The following is a 23,250-nucleotide window of genomic DNA, read 5'->3' as shown; positions in this document are numbered from 1 at the left end:
TTTTAATGGGAGTTTAAACACTTTTACAAATGGTAAGTTTCCCAGAGTTGCTTTGCAAATTGGACGTAGAAGATGTCGGGGCCGATGAGGCCTTGCCAGGCAGTAATTTTTTTTGGACCCATCATGAAGCTCAGAGATAGTTATAAATCTGTGCAAAGAAATAGCGTCTGTGGGAAAGCACAGCTGGTAGAGATCACAAGGCAGGCAAATCCAAAAGAGAATAAATCTTCTAATACAGCACTAGATCAAATAGATGAATCAAAATATTCCAAATCCAAGGGAAAAGCGTATTTAGAGAGGCTCCTGGAGATCTCTGGAGTGGAGACTAGTTCAGAGCCATAAAATCTTCCAAGGGAGGAATCTCATTCATAAAGACAAAGAAGAAGGAGGAAGTTGGCCATCTTGGCTCAGCCTTTACAGGTGGTCAGGAAACAACAAGTCCAAAGTTCCCATACATAGTTTAGAGAAGAGTCAGTTCAACCATCCTTTCTCTCGCAATTGTGGTCAAAAATTATTCTTCCATTGTTTAGAGGAAGTGAAAGTAAGTTTTTTAACTCTCTCTCTCTCTCCTATGAGAGGGAGAGATTTTGCAAGTGCCGCTTTTCCGAGGGGGGTGGAAATTCCCCCCCCTCCAATCTTAGCTCTTCCAGAGGTTGAAACAAAGTTCTAAGAAAACTGCAGTTCATCAATTGAGTAAAACAGTAAAAGACTTGGGGAGACTTCCCACCTCACTGCACTTCAGCTGTGACCTTCTAATTGATCGTTTCCTTCCAGGCTCCGCTCGGCAAAGATGCATGGCGGCATGCAGTGCTGCCGCGCACCCCCCCCCCCACTTCCCGGCTCCTGGGGCAAAGCTGGAGACCCCCCTGCGGCCGCCGCCATTCCAGGGGGTCCCAGCAAGCCGCCCCTACGGCAGGGCGCCCCTCCAAGGCACCCTGTGTTCCCCCTAAGCTTAAGGGGAGCCCACCGAAAAAGCGAGAAGCGGATGCGCACGTCCGTCGCCTTCGGGGACCGGAAGTCGTCTTATCGAGTTGCTTTGCAAATTGGATAATCATATAAAGTAAAACAAATAAAAATCCTAATCAATACATGTACTGAATGGCCTTGGCCAGCACTTCCTTCTGCAAAGAAAATCAAAATAAATATTTGACAGAGGATGAACACTAAGAAATCAACTGTTTATCTCAAATTACCAACCATGAAAATGTTATCATTCTTGATACATCTGTGAAAAACTAACACAAATAATTTCTAATATTCACAGGCTATCATTCTACTATTATTGATTCAGAACCACGTTATAAATTCATACATTTCTTGCCTTTAGCATTAACTGTAGATAAACAATACCACTTTCCACCTTTAATATGTAAATCAACATTCACCTTTCACATTGACATTTGTGCTAAGAAACATCAGGAAAGCCCTTTACTTCAGATATCAGTGTTGCTCAAAGATCCATTTGATAACATCTTTTCATTTCCATTCACTTGATTTATGATTAAAAGTAAAGTTGGCCAGAAATCAAATTCTCCTGAGGCTCTATTCTCCCAGCAATTAGAAATTATAAAAATTATTATCTCTTAGAATGCACTTCTTTCCAGTTTACTTGTATCAGTTGATATGGAAAAGGAAATCCTGCCTGTTAAATTCAAAGAAAGTTAGTTACCGATTTTGATAATAATAGCAGACTGTCTCAAAGGATTGCCAAACTGTGCAAAACTGCTGTGGCGCTTGTTTTTAATTTTGTCCTCACCTACTTTTAAATTTTCCAACGGGAAATTTTTGAATAGCATTGCCAAATTAACTGCAGTCTGCTATTTTGGACAATAGCACCCATCATCTCCAGTCAGCATGGGCACTGGCAGTGCTTGCTGTGAATAATGGAGCTACTGCAGAAGATTTCTGGAGATGATAATTTTGGGAAAGGTTGACCTTGGAACAAACTGGGCAATAACTCAAACTTAACTCAACTTGCCTCTTTGTAAAAGGCCAATATTTCTTTTTACACACGTCAACTAAACTTTCCAAGTTCATGCTTAGCACTCCTTTTAACAGTGGATCAGGCACATTTGCATAAATTTGCTTAATACAAAATAGTTTACCGGATGTTGAACATCCCCATAAAAGAACAATCTGACATTGATGTAGGCTTGGCGATGCTCACACTGAGCTCATTAATGCATTGGAACAATGGTTTGTACTTGGTTTATGCTTTTGCAAAAAGTAGTAAAATATGTCAGTATTTATCATCCAAACACCTATGCTGAAGCAGGTAAATCACGGCTTTTATTTCAGAGTAAGTCCAACTGAAAAGATCCAGTTCTGAGTGGACAAAGAGGCAGTTACATAAATGTCATTTATAGCTACATCTGAGAAAATTCACATGAACTATCTTGCTTCAGAAAAAAGCACAGGTCTTTCAGAGTATTTCTCAGATAAGTATCTAAGTATGGGTATTCCTTGAATTCTAACAGCAATTAGGATTGGAATTGGGATTGCTATTGTTATGGTCATAAAGTGCAACCCCAGGATGGTCATGACAGGTCATTGAGTGGGAAGCAGATGGAGTCCCAGATAAGGAATGCCAGGTGCCACAGAAGGGTGGGGAGACCTTGGGAGGGACAGCATAAGCCATGCACAAACTGGGGAGGGGGGTGCTGCAGAGCAACACAAGTGCAGGAAGGGCAGGGAGGAAGAAGGCTGCAGTGCATGTGCGGAAAGGAGGGCATGGTGCATGTGCGTGAGCAAAACAGTAAAGGGCGGTACAGAGTATGCATGTTTGCAAGCAAAGGAGGGAAGAAACGCGTGAAGCATGTGAGTGTAATAAGGCTGGAGGAAAGTCACTAGCAACTTCCAACTTCTCCATTGACTTTGCTTGTTGGAAGTCAGAAAAGAAGGTTGCACTTGCAAACAGTGGTGAAGTGATGGCAGGATGTTGCAACCAGTTGTAAGTGTGCGGGGGCTGCCAAGTGCTCAGATTTTCATGTGACCATGGAGGTGTACAAAAACTGGAACTTCAAGGATGTGCTGTAAGTCCCTTCATTCAGCACCATCGTAAAGTCAAACAGTCACTGAACCAAAAGATGTTAAGTGAGGACTACCTGTATTTCAAAATAAATAAATAAATCCATGAAGGTGTCAGCATTGATGTTACCTAATTGGGTAATGAAATGTCTTCAAATAAACAGCCAAGCTCAGAAAATCATCAAGAACTCCACAGTTTAATCCTGAAATTCAGATACTCTCTTCTATTACAGGTTTCGAAATTCTCTGCAGCTTTTCCAAAAGTTACTCTGGAACTTTTGAGATGATCATTTGGGGAGGAAGGAAGGAAGTGGGATTTACAGAAAACCCACCACTGCACTCCCCATCCCCTTCTGGGCCACATGCCATTCCTGGAAAGTCCACAGCAGAAAAAGGAAACTGTCTGGATTTCAGCCAGGGACTTTTATATAGTGTTTAATTTTTCATTTCATGATTCCAGACATCTTACTTTAAAACACTGATGCATTTATGTGACAATGTCAACATGGTTTTCAGTTTTTTAATAAGCTAGTCTTGGTTCATCCTTACTATAATGGTTGTAGTTTATCTTCCTGTTAAGCCATTCACCGTACTTACAATTGGAATCATCAATCCTTGTTTAAAGTAGATTATGATTCTAATTTCTTTGAGAAAAGGTAAAGGAACATTGTGGATTTAGTGTTATATCTTTTTAAATATTTTTAAATTGTTAACTGGCTTGTGTGGACACCAAGGGGAAGCAGTCATTTAAAAACTGCTGTTATATTACAGCTTCTTAAGCCTGCTTTAGGATAACCCACAATTGTCGCCAATGCCTTCCATAGGAAGATACTGTACCAGTGGGTTTATGTGAGGAACAGTGGGTTTATGTGAGGAATTTAAACAGAAACATATCCTTGTTGTAATATTCACTATAAATCTTCTACTGACTTCTATCATTCATCTGTCCCTTTTGCTATTTTCATCCTAAACTCTTTCTCATCTATTCCATGTCTCGGAACAATCTACAGTATACCCTTCAGCTAAATCTTTCTCATAGTGCACATACACAGTATTTGCTAAGCTGGAGGAATATAAAGGTAAATCCATCATTATATATTCTTCGCCATTGGGCCCTACCATTTTGCATCCCTCTAGAAGGTTAAACCAGTTTATGAGTTTATGGTTTCCAGCAACATCAAAGTACTCTTTAGAATAGATTGTGGAAATTAGAGACTGGAATAACTCTACAATGATTGTAAACAGATAGTGTGTAGAGGCAGAAATTGATAGATGGATATGCACTCTGAGATTAAAAAAAATGTGATGAGTTTCAGTACATTAGATGTATCTCAGACTGTGAGTTTTAGTTGTGAAAGCTGGTTGGGTGATTTTGGGTCAATCACTCTTTCTCAGTCCAAGTCATATCACAGAGTTGTTGTTATGGGGAAAATAGTAGGAAGAAGGAATATTAAGCATTTGTCCCGCCTTGAGTTACAGAGTGGCATGAACATGTTTGGAATAACACTGGGTTTTAGTTGTGCTTTTGGCATATTGCCTGCCCACACCTAGTGGATGCCCTTCATCCAACTGAGCAGTACTCAGTTGCAAAGGTGACTTTAGCAGTGTCCCAATATATCAGGGGTTGCCACAAAGAAGAGGGAGTCAAACTATTCTCCAAGGCACCTGAGGGTAGAACAAGAAGCAGTGGGTGGAAACTAATCAAGAAGAGAAGCAACTTAGAACTGAGGAGAAACTTCCTGACAGTTAGAACAATTTATCAGTGGAACAGCTTGCCTCCAGAAGTTGTGAATGCCCCAACACTGGAAGTCTTTAAGAAGATGTTGGATAGCCATTTGTCTGGAACGGTATAGGGTTTCCTGCCTAGGCAGGAGGTTGGACTAGAAGACCTCCAAGATCCCCTTCCAACTCTGCTATTGTATTTTATTTTATTGTATTGTATTGTATTAAAGGTGCTTTCTAAAGAGGCAACTGGACATTCTAGTTTTTCTAAAGAGCTGAAGAAGTTTCTTGGATGAGAAGTGAAATGTCTTCAAAGAAAAATCAGAACGTCCAGTTGCCTCTTAAAAAGCACTTTTGGGACAACCATGACCTGGATGACTAAGAATCTCCAGAGACATTCAACTGAGCAGTAAAAACCTTATTAGCAGGGAATGTTGCATATGGCATAGGTGCAGCTAAAAATGATGAGCATAGTTTATACTTTCTCTGTATTATTAAACAGCAAATGTGAAAACCTTAACAAAGTAAAGCCATGATGGCAGCAAAGGTTAATGATTGTGGGTCCACCTGTGATGTCCACAGCATATGTAAGATTGAGGTTTGGGATAAAACAGGAGTAATGGGCATGGATTAATAAATTAAACAAAACAAGAAAAGGACATATATGTCTGTGAAACTAAGATGAAGGGGAGGCATGTAATATATCTGTGCAACAATGATGTGATCTTGTTGAGTGAAGTTGATGAATATGTGCAGAGAAGCTAAGGCTTAGGATTAATTAGGGGGCCTGTATTAAAAGTGTTGCAAGATATGGTTTCATTCAACTGTATGAATGGAAAGATGACATAAGAAGTTGTGGAAGATGCATGAAAACAATGAAAAGAATTAGGTTAGAGGGTATTATAGAAGCTTGTGTAATTATGCTAATAAGAAGTTTGAAAATGGATGCTTCATGGAATAATAAAGTGAAAATAGGTTGTAAAAACAATACAAAGATTGCTAAAAATTACGAAATAATATTTATTATAAAGAAAAGGATAGTTATAAAGCATATAGTAAAATATAATAAGAAACAATAGGGATTAAAAAGGCAGTGACTTTTGAGAGAAGTAAAAAAAACTGTTTTGAAAATGAGCTTAAGTTATTAAAGGCTAAAACAAGAACCTACATTAAAAATAATAAATAAATAAAAGTGATCAAATAATTAAAGTAGAGAAACCCACAATAAATTTGTATTGGAATAGCGTACTTTTCAGAGTATAAAACACACTATTTTTCCTCAAAAAAGAGGCTGAAAATCTGGGTGTGTCTTATACATCGAATACAGCATTTTTTTGCCTCCTGAAGCCCCGCCCCTTCACCAAAATGGCCATGTATAGCCTTATGAAAGCTTTCAGAGAGCTTCTGGGTGCTGGGGAGAGAAGAATTGAGCAAAAAACGGTCCATTCCCCCCCCCCCCCGCAGCACTCTATAAGCCTCCATAAGGCTATGCATGCAATTTCTCTGACAAAAATGGGCCCGTTTTTGTGAAAAATGAGCCATTTGTTGCTCATTTTTGGGGAGGCCAGCACCCCAGGAGCACTCTGCAAGCCGCCCCAAGGCTATTCATGACTTTTTAAAATAAATTGGGCCCATTTTGCAAAAAATGGGCCGTTTTTGGAAGGTTTGAGTGCAAAAACTTTTTTTCCCTTTTGGAAAGCTCTTTAATTGATTGATGAGAATTAGATTGATCAAGTGCTGTGCCAGCAGAAACAAAGTCTTAGGTGCTGCAGATTGTCAGCAATTTCCTTCTCCAGAACATGGATAAATACACCTGGAAACATCTACCTACCGACCTACACTCGCTCTCTCCCTACCTATCTACTGCATTTCTCCCTCCCCCCTCTCTCTCCCCCCTCTCTCCCTCTACCTACCTACCTACTCTCTCTCTCTCCCTACCTGCCTACTGTATTTCTCCCTCCCCCCCTCTCTATCCCTCTTCCTATCTACCTACTCTCTCTCCCTACCTTCTACTGTATTTCTCTCTCTCTCTCTCTATCCCTTTATCTACCTACGTACCTAACTACTCTCTCTCTCTCTCCCTACCTACCTACTGTATTTTTCTCTTTCTCTCCCTCTCTATCCCTCTATCTACCTATCTACTTTTTTTAAAAAAAATTGCCTCTTCAAAACCTTGGTGCGTCTTATACTCTGAAAAATACGGTAATTGGTATTTTCCAAAGTAGAACTGAATCAAATGCTAGCCATAAAAATGGTGAAAAGGAAGTGATTAATTGCTGTATCTCTTTTCAGCTGGCATTGTTTATTTTTATTTTAGTGTCTTTGTTCATTGGTTTATTATACATTTCCCATAGTCACACTGAGTTAGATAACCTTATAAATGCTTTAAATTAAAAAAAAAAAAACCCAACATATTTTTGTATTGTGGCAAGAAGCAAAAAGATCCAAGGCCTCTAAAGAATTGATGAAACACCAGAGAAGAATTGGAAATCACCACCAATAATGAATTCTTTCTGTCTATCCTAACATTGTTATACAATAAAACCAGTGTTTACAAATAGATTAATATGGTTCTCTCCTCCCACTCATCCAGTTTTTCCAGTTCTACAGCAATGCTTATAATTAATCATTTCTCACAGTCTTTCATAATAAGCATCACGTTTGACATAGGTAATGATTATGTAACCTTTTAGAACTTAGACTTAGAATAACTTTATTGTCACTTTGAATGTACACTGATCAGCATGCATTAAAATGAAATTTCATTGCATACAGCTCTCAAAGGGTCACTACCTCCAATATACACTACATAAACATAACAAAATAAATAAATACAAAATTATGCATATACCCACATATATATGACACAGAGAAACAACACGGTCCAGTTTGGATGTATACATGTACATGGCGAGAAAAAATGAATCTTAAGAGTTTACCAGACGATGGCATAGGGAACAAAGCTGTTATAGAATCTAGTAGTCCTACTACAGGTATTTTGAAACCTCCTCCCAGAGGGGAGCAACAGAAACAGACTGTAAAGTGGGTGTGTGGGTCTCTAACAATGATTTGAGCTTTAAGCACACAGTGCTTATAAGCAGTATCCTAAATAACAGGAAACGAGCTTCCTATAATCTTCTTGGCTGTCCTTACCACTCTCTGAATGGACTTTCTACCTGAGGCACTGCTGTCACCAAACCAAATAGTGATGCAGTTTGTTAAAATGCTCTCAGTCATGCCTCTGTAAAAAGTGGCCAGGACAGAAGGAGAAAGATGTGCTCATCCAATGTAGGAATGCATATGCTGGTTTGCACAGTTCACTAAGGATGATGTATGGAGAGACCAGTTCAGATTGTTAGTTATCTGCACCCCCAGATACTTAATACTGTTGACCACCTTTATAGCTGCATCCTTGATACGGAGTGGAGTATGACTACGCCAGCTCTTTGTTTCTTCTTTTTCCCTGTTTATAACGATGGAGGTATCACAAATGGCATCTCAGCTGCAGAACATTCTAGCAAAGCTCATCACCTACTAAGGAAACTACTGCCATATATGATGTTTGAACTTCAGAACTGTAGAATACAACTTATAAAAGGGATCAGGTTCTACCTAATCTTCACAGCAAGCATTCCAGAATCTATGCTCTTGTTGCCATGCTCTGCATGATTATGTTAACTCTTTTAACCCCAGTAGTGAGTGATCCTGGAAACAAATGCAATAAGTTTTCATAGGAAATTCTCAATAGATATTGTCACCTATGTCATAAACCTACTATTTGCTTTAAGGAACCTGTCATCCCTCAGCCTGATATCTGCAACACTGCATTCCTGCTGCATATTAGGAAGGAAGCAGAAATCATTACAAGCAGAAGAGGAGTTAGACTACATCTGACCAGCTACAGCCAGCATTTTTAATTTTCTTCCACACCATACAGAACGCATCATGTTCTTCCAGTTACCTGCCATAGATGCATTACCTCTTCTCTTACAACAAAATACACCTCATCTTAAACTATCAGCAAGATATTTCTGAAAGCAAAGACTGGTGAACTGGAGACCAGGGTATAACTCCTACACTTCAATCATCACAGTGAAAGTTTCTTGATAGTGTGTATGCTGTTACTCACCAGAAAAGGAGAGCTTATGTAACCTAATCAAATGATGAGAATGAAAGCAGATGGCAATATATCACCACCAGAACCTAAATTATCACCAAAAAAATTTATTTCCCAGACCACAGCAACCAATTACAACCAGGAGACCTTCTACAACATGACAGAACTACAGAATCCAACCATTGGGTCTATCATCTAATCCAAGTGGAGTCATTCAATCACCAATAAGCAGAAAAAGAAGTTGTTTTGTAGGCAACTTCATCTTGAAAGCCATAGAAATGTCTGTCTGTCATCCATCTTTCTTAACATGCTATCTTCTAGGACAGGGGTGTCCAAACTTGGGAACTTTAAGACTTGTGGACATAGCTGGCTGGGGAATTCTGGGAGTTGAAGTCCACAAGTCTTAAAGTTCCCAAGTTTGGACACCCCTGTTCTAGGAGCACAAATCTGAGATATGAGGTAAAATTGATTAGGCTTATCACACCCACTGATTGTACAAACTTCCTACTATTCCAATGGGCACAAGTTATGTTTCCTAGAAGGAAGGCAGTGAAGGAGGGTAGTGATGATCTCAGGGCTCAATATTGGTGTCAATATTTCTGTTGAAGACAAAAGGCCAGCAAAAAAAAGGAAGGATTGGTGAACTCTTCAATGCAACATTTGTGTAATCAATACAGGTTTCATTTTTTTCAACACTAGTAGAAAAATCAAGAAGAGTGGTTTGCAGAAGTGAAATTAATTTCTAAGGAAAGACAGTATGTATCTGGGTAACAGGTAGCTAACCTGATCAGGATAGCTTTAAACCAGAGTATCTATGAAGATTCTCTATCATCCAGGTCATGGTTGTCCAAAGGTGCTTTTTTAAAGAGGCAATTGGACTTAGTGGTTTTTCTTTGAAGAATTTCTTCCAAGAAACCTCTTCAGCTCTGACTGGATGGCAGGGTATGGAAAGATTTATATTCCTTGCAGACAGCTAGTCATTTGCATTATCACTGAAGAGAGTGGAGGTTTACCTATGTCCTCAGTCACCTGAGTAGTGCAAATGGGAGTGTAGCCTTCTTGGAACTGGTGAAAGGACTGTGTTGTTGACCCGAGACAGATGATGATGTATCTCTCTCCCTCTGTTGAGGGAGGACTGCTCAATTTTGATGTTACCTAATTGGGTAATGGGCCATCTATTTCAAAATTGAACAGACCTCCCTCAACAGAGGGAGAGGGATACAACATACAAAAAACAAGAAAGTCCAGTTGCCTCTTGAAGAAGCACCTTTAAACTAGAATACAAGGAAGTAGGATTTGTAAAATCACTGGTGAATAACAAATTAGCAAGTAATGGTTTGAATAGAGCAACAAAGCAAAATATTTTGGAAATTACGAGTTTGAAACAAAAAAAACCCCACAAGCATAAAGGAAAGAGGAGGGCGTTCAACCCATCATTTTAAATATCTTCACTGATACCCAAATCAGGAATAATATACTAGATTAGCTGAATGCCATGAGGCATAAATGCAAGTATGATTTACTAGAGATTAAAGAAACATAGTGGAATGACACTCAGTTATGGAATATTGGACTGGATGGCCCCACCTGTTTCAGAGAAACAGAGGAACAAGAGAGAAAATGGCATATTCTATCAAGAATAAACTTACTAATACAGAGTTTTGCTAGATTCGTGATTAACAGAAGTGTTGAAAGAATCTGATAAGATAAAGGCCAAGATGAGGGAAGAGATATCTTGCTAGGTATCTGCTACAGACCATTAACCCATTAAAGTAGCAGATGAATATTTATTAAAGCAGATAACTGAAGCCTGAAAAAGCTATGAAAGAAGATGAGCTAAGATTAGTGAGAAAGGCAAGATCAGCAAGGATGCTGCTTCAAATATGCCAGGAAAAGAAAGAAAAACAAGACAATGGGATGATATTTAATGCAAAAGGAGACATTTTAACAAGTGACCAAGAGAAAGCAGAGGAACTCAAGTCCTACTTTGCCCTATCTTTATTTACATACAAAGGAAATGATTATTCAAGCAGCACAGACTAGACAAAACTGAAACCGAGAAGAGTACAGGTCAGCAAAGAAATGATAAAAGATCTGGCTAATCTTTTTTTTTTTTTTTTCAAAAAGTTTTATTGGTTTTTTTAAAAACATTTATGTGGAAAAGGGGTAGGTGGAATTACAAATTTTGGCAGTTGCAAATGTGGCAGACGCCCCCTCCCTCCAAACTCCTAGGTTACATCAAAATATCAAATCTTAATACATAATCATAAAAAGTCAGCATCTTAATTCTAGAAAAAATAATTTTCAATCAATTTATATAATTATAATATATAGTCTAGTTATAAATTCATATTTACTTTCGGTCTGTTTATAACATTGTGATTTCCTTATTTATTTTTGTGATCTGAGTTTTCTTGGTGTTGCCCCTTCACCCCCCGCTGGCAGAGCTCCGGCCCCTCCCGTGTCCTGTATGACCGTTGTAGTATCTTCTGTTTTTTCTAGGTTGGCTTTGTTTTTTTCCATAAAGGCCTGTGCCTCTATGGGTGTATTAATTCTGATTCTTGTCTCCTCCCAGAATATTAGCATACCTTCAGGCATCAACCATCTAAACCACACCCCCTTCTGGTATAATTTATTCGCCAATTGCGAATAATTTTTCCTTTTTTCCCTAATTTTTTTGGGAATCTGCTTTAGAATGGTTATCTCCCTATCACAGTATGTCAATGTTTGCCCCCTTTGCACACCCAGTATTTCATCTCTTGTGGTTTTCCTAAGAAATTTAATGTGAACCTCTCTGGGTACATTATGTGTTCTGGCATATGCTGAATTCACTCTATAAGCTAGGTCTATCTCCCAATCCATCTGTTGTTTATCTTTGTGTATGTATTCAGCTAAAATATTAGTCATAATGTCCCTTATGTTTTCCCCATCTGCTTCTATTACATTTTGAAATCTAAGGTAAAAGGACATTCTCTCAAACTCTATTTTTATTTGTTGGATGTCAAGTTCTTTGTTCCCCTTCTGTAAAGCCTCTACCCCCCCCCTCGCCTCCGCCACCCCACCCTCCACAAGGTCCAGTCTCTGTGAGTTCTTAAAAATTTGGGCTTGGTTCTGTTTAATTTCATCTTTCATTTCCCTTAACTGTTTCTTAATTTCCTCCTGACCCTGTAGGATTTGTTGAAGCATTTGTTGAAAGTCTATCTCTGTAGTCTTGGGTTGCATCAGTTCTGTTATCTTTGACTGTGTAGCTGGGCTAGACGTTGCAGACGTTGGGGCAGAAGTAGCAAATCCAGGCTTTCCAGGAGGTGGTCTTTTTGGAGGCATGGTTTTTAAAGCAATGAAGTCTGTCAAAATAGAGACTGGGCAGCTGGAGAAGTAGAGCAGGCAGGCGAATCCAGAAGGCAGAGGATCCAAACAGATGGGGATTTCTTTAGTCAGTCTAGCAGTAGATGAAAGTTTTTTCCCCAAAGAGTTCAAAGAAGAACAATCCACAAAAGATTCCTCTGGGTGGCTCGGAGACAAAGACCGGAAGCCTGAATTTTAGAGGTGGAGTCAGGTTTCACAGTTCATGAAGACAACGGAAGTGTGCCATCTTGCCCTGCCAGCTTTGGGCTCAGAGGCATAATAAAGTTTTAAAAATTCAAAAAGTTCTCAGTTCACCCATAGATTCTGGAGCTAAGTCCGATGAAAGTCACTTTTATAAGGGTGAGGCATCATTAGTTGGCTCTCCCCCCTCCTCCTTCCCCTGAGGGCGAAAGCAAAATTTTCTCAAGCCGCTTGTCCAAGGGAGGGGGGGAAATCCCCCTCCCTCTAGCCGCACCTCTGGCAAAAGTCCGAAAGTTTAACTTTTTTTTCTTAAAAAGATGCTGGAGGGTCCATAAATTTAAGATAGAGGGAATGGAGAAGGGCAGCCTCTCACCACATTGCCGCTGCTTCGTTCAATAGCGCGTTCTCCGATCGGCATGGGGCGAGGCGCGCACACACGGGCGCCCTCCGATACTGCTCCCCGGTGCCTAGAACGAAGCGGAGGAGCCCCCGCCAGCCGCCGCCGACGCCAGGACCCTCCGCGAGCCGTTCCCTCGGCAGGACACCTCTCCGGGGCGTCCTGTGCCCCCCCAGAAGCGGGGGAAGCCCACCGGGAGAGCGGGAGCAGGCAAAGGCTTGCCTGTCGCCGTAGCCGCCGGAACCGGCAAAGATCTGGCTAATCTGAATGCCTTCAAATTCCCAGGTCCCAAAGCTGCTAGACGAACTAACAAGTTCTGTTACATTAGAAGAAGTGCTGCCTCAAAGATGCATAACATCCATACTATTCTCCATTCTTTGTTGTGATCACCTCTGAAGTATTGTGTATGATTCTGGGTACCACATTTCCATAAGAATATGGACAGGTTACAGTAGGTCAAAAAAGATTGTATTAATCTGAGGACAAATGGAAGGAATGTGGCATGTCCCATCTGGAGAAATCTTGTATCAGTAGTTGAGGTGAACCATGCAATAGGGAAGATAGTCAAAAAATATTTTGCATTGTTATTTTACGATAAGAAATAATGGATATAAGTTGCATTATTTATTTCATTTAGATATAAAAAAAAAACCTTCCTGATGGCATGAACGGTATGACAGTGAAAAAGTCTATCTACAGAAGAAGTGACTCTCCATCTCTGATAGTTTTAAAGAAAAGGAGTCACTACTTAAGCATTGTTCAATTGGTTTGCACAGTAGAGGACTGGAGTAGATGATTCCAATGGTTCCTTCCAACTCCATGGTAATATGAAGAAGATAAAATAATACTGTTCTTGCTTTATAGTTTTATAAGGGTTTCAAACAAATGGTTTGGATCTTAATTTTCATTCCAGAAACAGAACAAATGTAGCTTAACTAGAATAAAGGATTTGAACCCATGCACATTCATACATGCATATAAAAAATCTGCACCTGCAAATTCAAAACCTCTTGGGAATAATGCCTAACATGAAGAGAATCATTCCACAAATACTTCCTTTATTAAGTAAACTTGGTGTAATTGGTGTATACTTGGTATACATAATGCAACCTATATGAATGAGCTGTTAAGTTGCAATTGTTTATTATGTAATTTCATTATTTATTATAAGGTAATTGGACAATTTCTAAAATTAAAGAAATAAAGATAAATATTATTTCTACAATTTTTGCTAATATTAAAAAAGCACTGTGTATGCACTTATAAATGTTATTGTGTGATCTACAGCAATAAGTAAACCAACCAGAGTACTTGTTTGAAATGGGTGGCTACAGGAATGAATGAATGAATGAATGAATGAATGAATGAATGAATGAATGAATGAATGAATGAAAAACAATAAATAAATGCATTTAAAATATTGGGGTTTTTTAGGTTCAGCATGAAGAAGCAGGCTTTCCATGAAGTACAAAATAAATGTCCTCAGACTGCATTATTAAGGAACAGCAATAGTTTTATGTTCTCCTACTCTGCAGTTTCTGGAACATGATTCCAAGAAATTGTATTTCCTAGAGACATAAAGACTGACACCTCAGATGACCAGAGGAAACCGCTGCCCAACCTTGAGAAGTAGTTAAAAGAGCCAAACTCTTTCTCCTTCCGCCTGCGATGAGTGATTCATCTCATCCCCCAGGAGGTTTGTGTTGGATGTTTATGCGTCATATGCTTGCTAGAAGCCTGGAAAAATGCATATAACTAACCATCCTCTTAAAACAAGCTGCTCATGACAGGAATAGTGCAGAGCAATACTGCTGAGCTTGGATTGAAACATGCACATTTTCTTACTTTATTTACTGCAGCTGACTTTGATGTGCATACATTATGTCATAAACCATTAACCAAAGTCGGTGCATTCTTTTTCAATATCGGCCTATTTCTGAAATGGTCAGAAATATGCAGATTAGGTGTGCATTTAAATAGTGCCTGTAACTGATCCCACACTTACAGTCATAATTCATAGTTGTCGTTAAGTAGGCCACCACGTGTCTGCACCTGATTTTATCATCTGTTTTGCAGCCATCTTTAAGTAAACACCGCAGTTGTTAAAGGAGCCCATTTTCTTCTATGGGCACTTTCTGTTAGAGCGCAGAAGTAAACACTGAAAATTGTATTTATGTGACCATGGAACACTGCAAATGGCCATAAAAGTGAGCTGGTTGCCAACCACTCAAAATGTGATCATGTGACTGGTGTGTGTGTGGCATCAGAACCTCTGGCCTACTCCCTACGTACCTCTGGGGAGGCTTGTCATAACTGTAACCAGTCATTAAGTGACTGGTCGTTAAGCGAGGATTACTTGCAGACTCAAAGATACTTTTCTTTTTCAAAAAGTTCATAATATGTTGCAGTAATAAGTAAAACTGCCCTTAAACCAATCTTTCCCAGTCTAGGCCTCAAACATGGTTGGAGAGGGGCTGCTTTAGTAGATCAATGATCTCAGAAATACACCATCGCTAAAGCAGCACCTGTCCCCCTGACAGCCAGATGTCCCCATTCCAATGTTATTTAAAAGAAAACTTAGATCTTCATCCAAATGTTGTAAAAGGAGAGTGAGACCTCTGGCTTCATCACACTTACCATCGTTTTATCTTTTTTATAATTTGTTTGATTGCTGTGAGCCACCTGAAGCCACTGGGAGTTGGATGGAATTGAAATCTAATAAATTATTATTACTGCTGTTATTAGATAAACAGAACCTGGAACATGCTAAAATGGCCAGAATGGGCAGATATTGCTGGAGACATGACACCAAACTCATTTTTAGAAGGCTGAAATAATGTCAGCTACTATTGCTTGAATGATGCAACAATACTTCCAAAAATGCCTCCAATTAGAAAAGATGAGGAGGCATTTGAGATCTACTTCAGGCAAACAAATATCTTGAGCCAGCGCTACGTTTGTGCATCTGGAGGTCACTTCACAGCTTGTAAGAGGATGACAACCCACAAACAGCACTTCCCTATAATCTTCCCCACTTCCTATTCCTTATATAGTTTCAGAAGGCAGAAGTATATTTTCCAAATTTTCACCTCAAAGTTTAAGCGGAATCTTGAATTGTCATTGTTGCATCCTGCTTTGAAAGCTGTTTACTTCAGAAGTGCAGCTGGATAAATTTTAAGATAACAAAATTTTATTCTGTGGGTGTGGCATGGCTTGGTGGGCGTGGCAGGGGAAGGATACTGTAAAATCCCCATTCCCTCCCCATCAGTTGGAACTCGGGAGGCAGAAAATAGATGGGGGCGAGGCCAGTCAGAGGTGATATTTACCCATTGTCCAAACTACTCAAAATTTCCGCTACTGGTCAGAACTTGCTGAATACTACCTCTGGACTAGCCCTTAGTTGGGAAGATCCCAGCATATAGGCTCTTAGCAGTAAATTAGTTTAATTGAACCTTCACATGTGGGTCTTTCTTACTGACATAAACTAATAAAATATAAGGGAAGGCTAGATTAATGTTACTCAGGCACATTTATGTTCATCCATCATGTTCTAAGAGGACCTTGACATCTAACAGGTTGTGGGCTGTCCATGATGTGTCCGCAGGTGGCTGGTAAGGCCTATATGGGCATGAAACATTCTACCACATGTCAGGCAGACATGTGTAGACACCATTGTTGCAGCTCTGGCTTTGCGAGGCCTCGCTTCTTTTGTTCCATGTTTATTCTTCTGTCTTCAGATGTCTGATAGCATTGGTGGATCAGTGTGCGCCACGTTGATATTTTGTGGTAAAGTGCACAATAGCTCTAAACTGGGGTCTGGGAAGAATGCTCATCAAGATACTGTAGTCAAATAGTGAATGGAGCTCAGAGAAGCTGGTATGAGAGCTTCTTCTAGGATGTCAGTTCCCTCACGTACATTTTAAAGACTTCTACATAAATAGCAATAACATTTAAATTTATATACCACTTCATAGCGGTTTACAGAGTAAACATCCTCAGAAGGATGGAAGGTTGAGTCAATCTTTAGTCGGTCAAGATCAAACTCCTGGCAGTCAGCAGAGTCAGCATGCAATAATGCATTTAAAACTCTGCAGTCCTATAAATGATTTCTTTTACACACCCATTACCTCCACCTAGAAGTCTCCTGATTGCTTATGATCAGTTCAATAAATCAGTGGTCCCCTTTTTGGCATCAAGGACTGGTTTCGTAGAAGACAATTTTTCCATGGATGGAGGGGGGGGGGGGATGGTTCAGTTTTGCTCACCTCCAGCTGTGCAGCCCATTTCCTAACAAGTCATGGATCAGTACCGATACATGACCTGGGGTTGGGGACCCCTGCAATAGATCATTCCATATACAAAATGTTTTCTTAAAATAATTAAAATGCTAGGGCAAATTCTGTTTGAATTCTGCAGTTCTTTGTGCCAGATCTAGCTTTCTTTGGTGATTAATTGGAGAGGGAAAAGGCACTAGCTATCATCTTAGGTTCCTTATGCTAGCTAGGGCTTACAAGAATTGAAGTCTAACACAAGGATAACAAGAAGGGGAGGAAAGTTCAGAGGCAAGACCGCAAACTCGAGACTGCAAAACTATTTGTGTAATTTTAAAATGGCTTAAGGGGAAAAATAGGCACATGATGAATCATTTTAATTATATTAAATTTAATTTAAATTGAATCAAATTTATTTCCCTTATTTAATTTCTTTGTTCTGCACCCATGCACTTGTTGAGAGTGCAGTTCATAACCAAACAGTTATAGAAAAATGCCAAGAAGAGGGTCTAAGAATATAAAAAAATCAACAAACCTCTGAGGGTTTCTTCTCCTTTTGCCTTGACCAGCCAGATTTTGTATTTGGAATTTTGGAGCATCTTGAAGTTGATGTTGTTTGACCTTTGAAGAAAAATAAATTAAGTTACAAGATAAACCAAGCCTTAAATTAAGAACAGCTTAATTGCAAACCAAATGTTGTTTGCAGTACACAAATCTCAAATGCTTTCAGCTTTCAGCATGGAATAGCAACATATGCCAGCAATTTCAATTTGTCAAAATCTGACATTAAGTCTGCGTGTTACATATACCATCTTAAGCTTCTGAACAAAAGGGATAAATAAATCAAATCAATAAATGGATTGCGCTGTTAGTATCCTTTGGCATTAAAATATCTGCAGATTATGCAAACTTAAGTTACTGCATTTTTAAAAGTTCTATCAGTATTGTCAGTGCGTCTTACCAGAAAATATTATCCTCTTTCTCAACTCTGAATTTCCAAGTAGAAAGATTAGGCAAATAACTTTAATTGCAGGGAATCAGGAAACAGTAGATATGCAATTCTGCATGTGTCTATTTATGTGTATGTATGTATGTGTGTGTGTGTGTGTGTGTTGTATTTGTGCTGATAAATAAATAAAGGGAGACTAGCCACTAAGCCACAGGCTCTCCCCCTTATCAGCTGAGCCAGGGAAATAGGTATGTATTTATGCTACAACCCCTGGTATGCCCAAATATGGGAGGGAACTCACTACTCCCCCTTTCTGTCTACCAGCTCACTGCAGGAGACCATCCAGGCAGAAAACCATATTTTTAATGTTGCCTTTTTATATATGTGTTGTATTTGTGCTGATCGATAAATAAAGGGACAGATACCAGGGGTTGTAACACAAATACATACCTATGTATTTGTAACACAAATACATACCTATTTCCATGGCTCAGCTGATGAGGAGGAGAGCCTGTGGCTTAGTGGCTAATACATCTGCCTAATATGTAATACAGCCCAGGTTCGAATCCCAGTAAGGGTATGGCTAGCTGATGAGAGCTAAATAGCTTAAAATAGATCTATACTAGTCTCCCTTTATTTATTTATCAGCACAAATACAACAGAAATATAAAAAGGCAACATTAAAAATATGGTTTTCTGCCTGGATGGTCTCCTGCAGTGAGCCGATAGACAGAAAAGGGGAGTAGTGAGGTCCCTCCCATATTTGGGCATACCAGGGGTTGTAACACACACACACACATACATACATACATACATACATACATACATACATACTTATGTCAATCTCAAGGTTAAAAATCCTTAGCTTCCTCCTGCTTTACCAACAGACTTCTTTCCCAGCATTGAAGCTCTGTCATACATCTCGTTTACAAAACAGTTTTCTCATGCATGAAGCATGAAGGATCTTTAACTGAACAACTTCAACCCTTTCATGTATTTTTTAACAATTTCCCCATGTCAGCCCTTCCCTTCAGGGTGAGATTTATTCATGTCCACAAAGGTGATTCTATGGCATGCTTGCTACTTTCATTCCTTTTCCCCAAAGAAATATAAACATTTACTATGGATTAATCTCAAATCTCCTGACCTGCGTGGCTTAAAATGGTTCATCTTTCTTCTCATTTTTTTCTTGGCTAGAGAACTATCAAACTTCTAATCACCATCTTAAGTAAAGAAAACAGAGCAAATTTACTCATCAGTTCCCCAAATCCAAACTGGACTCAGGTATCTCTTTCTAAATGAGGCATTCAAGATGGGCACAGATAATTAATTATTTGTTGCTTCATTGTCTTGCTGCTAGATTCCCCAAAAGAAAACAGAAAGTGTACCAGAAACCAGTAGGTTGATTTGCTTATATGTTTGTATACGAGTGCTGGGACCTTGGGAGACAATCTTTATTTTAATCTTTATTTTCATTTTAGAAAGTAATTGAATACAAATCTAGAGGCATGTAACCCATCACCAGGTAAAGGATGAAAAACCCAATACTTGACAATATTTTAAAATTCTTTTTACCCAAATTTTATTTTTTTACTTGGCTATTCCAGAGAAGTAGAAATGACTGTGGTGTACATAATGTGTGTCTCCAGAGTTCTCAAACCCTCACTGTCTGGGGGTCATACAACATGCTAAGCTAAAATATTGTTAGCTAATTTATTGGCTCAGTGTATTTGCAAACCTAACCAGAGCAGTTAGGTTATGGTCCTGAGTACTTTGCAAAGCCAGCAGTTGTACCGATTCACAAAATAAAGCAGTTTAATTAATTGTAAATTAGAATACATCTGTGAACTCAGAAATTACTTCCAGTCTCCTTCAATTTGCTTTGCAATTATGAACTTATGGTCATGTGTCTTTTTCATGTAACTGGGTCCTGATAGAGACTGGAGTAGGAAAATCTGGGTTAAATTAGCATTTTTGTGCAGTTCATATTTCCCAGCCTTGGGTTTTGCACCTGTGAGTTTGAAATTGCTTGCCTCGGTTTGTCTCTTTCATGGAATGAATTAATATTAAGCAGAAAAATGTGGGTTAGGTAGATTTCCTCCATCAACCGCCCCTCTTCTGCACTCACAAATTGTAGCTAGTTGCCCAAGTTTTCCATGCAATGAACTATGTTTGAGAGAGAGAAATGGTGTCAAGTCATTGCTTTTAATACTGATAAACAATTGCATTCATACACCGTGCTAAGTCACAATGTATATATCTGGCTTTCAAGTAGGGTTCAAACTTCAAAGAGTGAACCCTGACAATTTGTTAATTGAGTGGTAGTTAAGAAGTCTACAGCCCATTTCTAGAAGCTGTATAATCTGATTATTGCTAAAATGACCATTGTCTTATCTGAAGGGTCGTTTTCAGGGCGCTGTGAAGGAGAGTCCAAGCAAGGGTTAAATACAGCCAATCTGCCCAGAACTGAATTGAAACTTTAAGCCACGCCTCTGGTGCTGACTATCTTCAGATTTTTTCAATGAAGGCGTGGAACTGTTGCGCGCTGAGAAGTTCAACAATAAGTCAATGAACCATATCCAACTTAAGAACCAATCAAACTGGAACTGCAGAAGTTTGCACGGATAAACACGAACTAGACCCCAGGGTGGGGTTGGACTCTCCTTCACAGCGCCCTGAAAACGACTCTTCAGGTAAGACAATGGTCATTTTCCAGGGCGCTGTTCTGGAGAGTCCAAGAAAGGGACATACCCAAGCTAAATGTCACTAGGGCGGGAAGCAGTCGCGTTCAGGGTCTCTCCACTGGTATGAATGCCCTGAAGAACTCGCCTCCCAAAAGCCCTTCCGCCGAGGCAAACTTGTCCAACTTTTAATTCCGAACAAACGGAGACAATGAAGTCCAAGTAGCAGCCCTGCAAATCTCCTCAATCGGTGCCTGCATCGCCGAGGCCGCCGTGGTGGCGGCACTCCTAGTAGAATGTGCCCTGATGTGGCTAGGCACAGGTTTGGACTGAAGAACATGAGTGAGGGTAATGCAAGAACGTGAGCGAGCGTAATGCAAGCTCTCAACCACTGTCCGATCGTAGAGGAGGAAACCTTGCGGCCCTGGGAGGCCGGTTGGAAAGAAACGAAGAGCAATTCGGAATGACAGCCGTGCGCTTGACATATTTGCAGAGCATCCGACGGACATCGAGCATGTGCCAACGCTTCTGTCTCGGGTGACTTGGATGGGGACAAAAATCCGGGAGAATGACCTCCTGGGCCCAGTGAAACCAGGAGTTGATCTTAGGGATGAACGTTGGGTCCAGCCTGAGGACCACCCTATCCTCTTGTATCAAACACAAGCCCTACCGAACCGATAGGGCTGCCAGCTCTGAGATACGCCGTGCAGAAGTGATGGTGATCAAAAAGGCGGTCTTAAAGGTCAAATGTTTAAGGCTGGCCGACCGAAGTGGTTCAAATGGAGGACCGATCAAGGCGCAGAGGAAAATGTTGAGGTCCCATGAGGGGTATCTGTGGACCACTGGGGGCCTCAGATTTGTTGTGCCCCTCAGAAAGCTACGGATAGTAGGATGACACCCAAGGGAGGAGTGTTAATCAGGAGCAAGTATTGTGGAAATTGTGGCCACCTGACGTTGTAGAGTGTTGGGTGTCAGGCCTTTGTCAAGTCCTTCTTGGGCCAGTCCCTTTCCCTCAGTCCCAGAAAGAAGGCAATGGCAAATCACTTTTGAAATCATGCCAGGAGGTACTTTCAGGACAGTCACTAGGAATTAATGCTGACTTAAAGAGTTATTCTCTCTCTCTCTCTCTCTCTCTCCCTCCCTCCCTCCCTCCCTCCCTCTTACTTTCAGGGCAGTCACTAGGAATTAATGCTGACTTAAAGTCTCAGTCTCAGTCTCTCTCTCTCTCTCTCTCTCACACACACACACACACACACACACACACACACAACCTCATCGTGTTCTTCATAGTACAACTTTTATATCCTTTTGGGGTCAAGTTATGTATTAAAGATGCTACCAATAAGGTGACTTGTAAGCCTCAGATTCAAGAAGGGATTGATATATGAGGTAACCTTCTCAACTAGAATAAAATGTTATCTACTGGGGTTTGAAAATAAAAGAAGCAAATGCAATTAATTCCTTGTGACAATTTACTTTGAAAGTAAAGAATGTTCAGATTTTCCGGAGGAATTTTGCAGGATTAGCCAGGATTGGGTATTGTGATGTCCAATTGTCCTCGAGACAGAGTTAAAATTGAAACCACGTCTCTGTGCTCCTTGCTTCTGATTCTCAGTTTCAATTTTGTCTGGCTAAAGAAAGACGAGTTGCTTTTGGTTCCTGATTCTTCAATCCAAAAAATCCAGTGCCATCCTGCAATTTCCTCCTCCCTGCCTTCTTCCCCTTGCCTCCATCTGATACCTGGAAGCCTCCCCTTGGTGTGGCTTGCTCCCGGCCGCCAGTAAGGGCTTTAAAAGTTGCTTCTTGGGCTATAGAGGCAGGATGCCATTACGGCAGCCATTTTGGGGCAATTTCTTGCGGGCCGCAAGAGCTGGGGCGGAGGCTACTACAGAGCCTCGTTTTCATCCCTGCCTTCCTGGAATGGCCATCTCTTCTGCAGCGGCGGCAAGGCCCTGCGGGCCCAGATTGACACCAGGAGGCCCAGAGCAGTGCGGGACAGCGAGGACCGCGTGGGTGCCACGTGGCGCCGCTGGTAGCTGGGCAGCTTGCAAAAGGGGCCGGAAAGGTCTACCGGAGGCTGATTTCGTCGTGTGGAGGCTGTGAGTGATTGGGGGAGCTGTTTTTGGTTGCTGCTGTTCAGGTGGGCTGAACCTGGTGGAGCCCTGACCTGGTGCCATGGCAGATGCAGAGGAGAGGCTGGATTCCTCCCTTCCCTAGGGAGGGCACCTCCAGTGGGGCCCAAGTGAGGCCCACAGCCTCTGTGAGACTGCGAAAGACTGCAGCAGCTGGAAAATCCTCCAAGGCCTTGCAGAAGGGTGAGGAAAGGAGACACAGGGCCCTGGAAAAGCAGGTGTCCAAGGCTGAACAGAGGGGTAGGCCTAGTTCTCCCCTGAGGTCTAGATCGCCCATTAGATCCAGGTCTAGGTCTCCTCACAGGGGAGATTTCCCAGTGTATCTGAGGGACATTTCACCTTCCTCCCCCCCACTCTCCATGGTGGAACAGGGCCCCTATCTAAGGGATCCTTTTCAGTGCAGGGGGG

The 23,250-nt window shown here is 40.6% G+C and overlaps 1 protein-coding gene across 7 annotated transcripts in view; it reads right to left on the bottom strand.

Annotated features, from left to right (window-relative positions):
* The window catches only part of JADE2 (jade family PHD finger 2), a 210,094-nt gene that overhangs the window by 154,044 nt on the left and 32,800 nt on the right, over positions 1-23,250 (bottom strand). For all 7 annotated transcript variants that reach the window (XM_081935167.1, XM_081935164.1, XM_081935168.1 and 4 more), the window contains exon 3: positions 17,616-17,701. In XM_081935167.1, coding sequence (XP_081791293.1) covers positions 17,616-17,701 — 86 coding nt within the window. The remainder of the gene's footprint in view (positions 1-17,615; positions 17,702-23,250) is intronic.

This window comes from Natrix helvetica (assembly GCF_964273705.1).
Source record: "Natrix helvetica genome assembly, chromosome: 1".
NCBI classification, from domain to species: Eukaryota; Metazoa; Chordata; class Lepidosauria; order Squamata; family Natricidae; genus Natrix; species Natrix helvetica.
The sequence above is the reverse complement of the archived record's forward strand: the minus strand, read 5'-3'. Positions and strand labels throughout refer to the sequence as shown.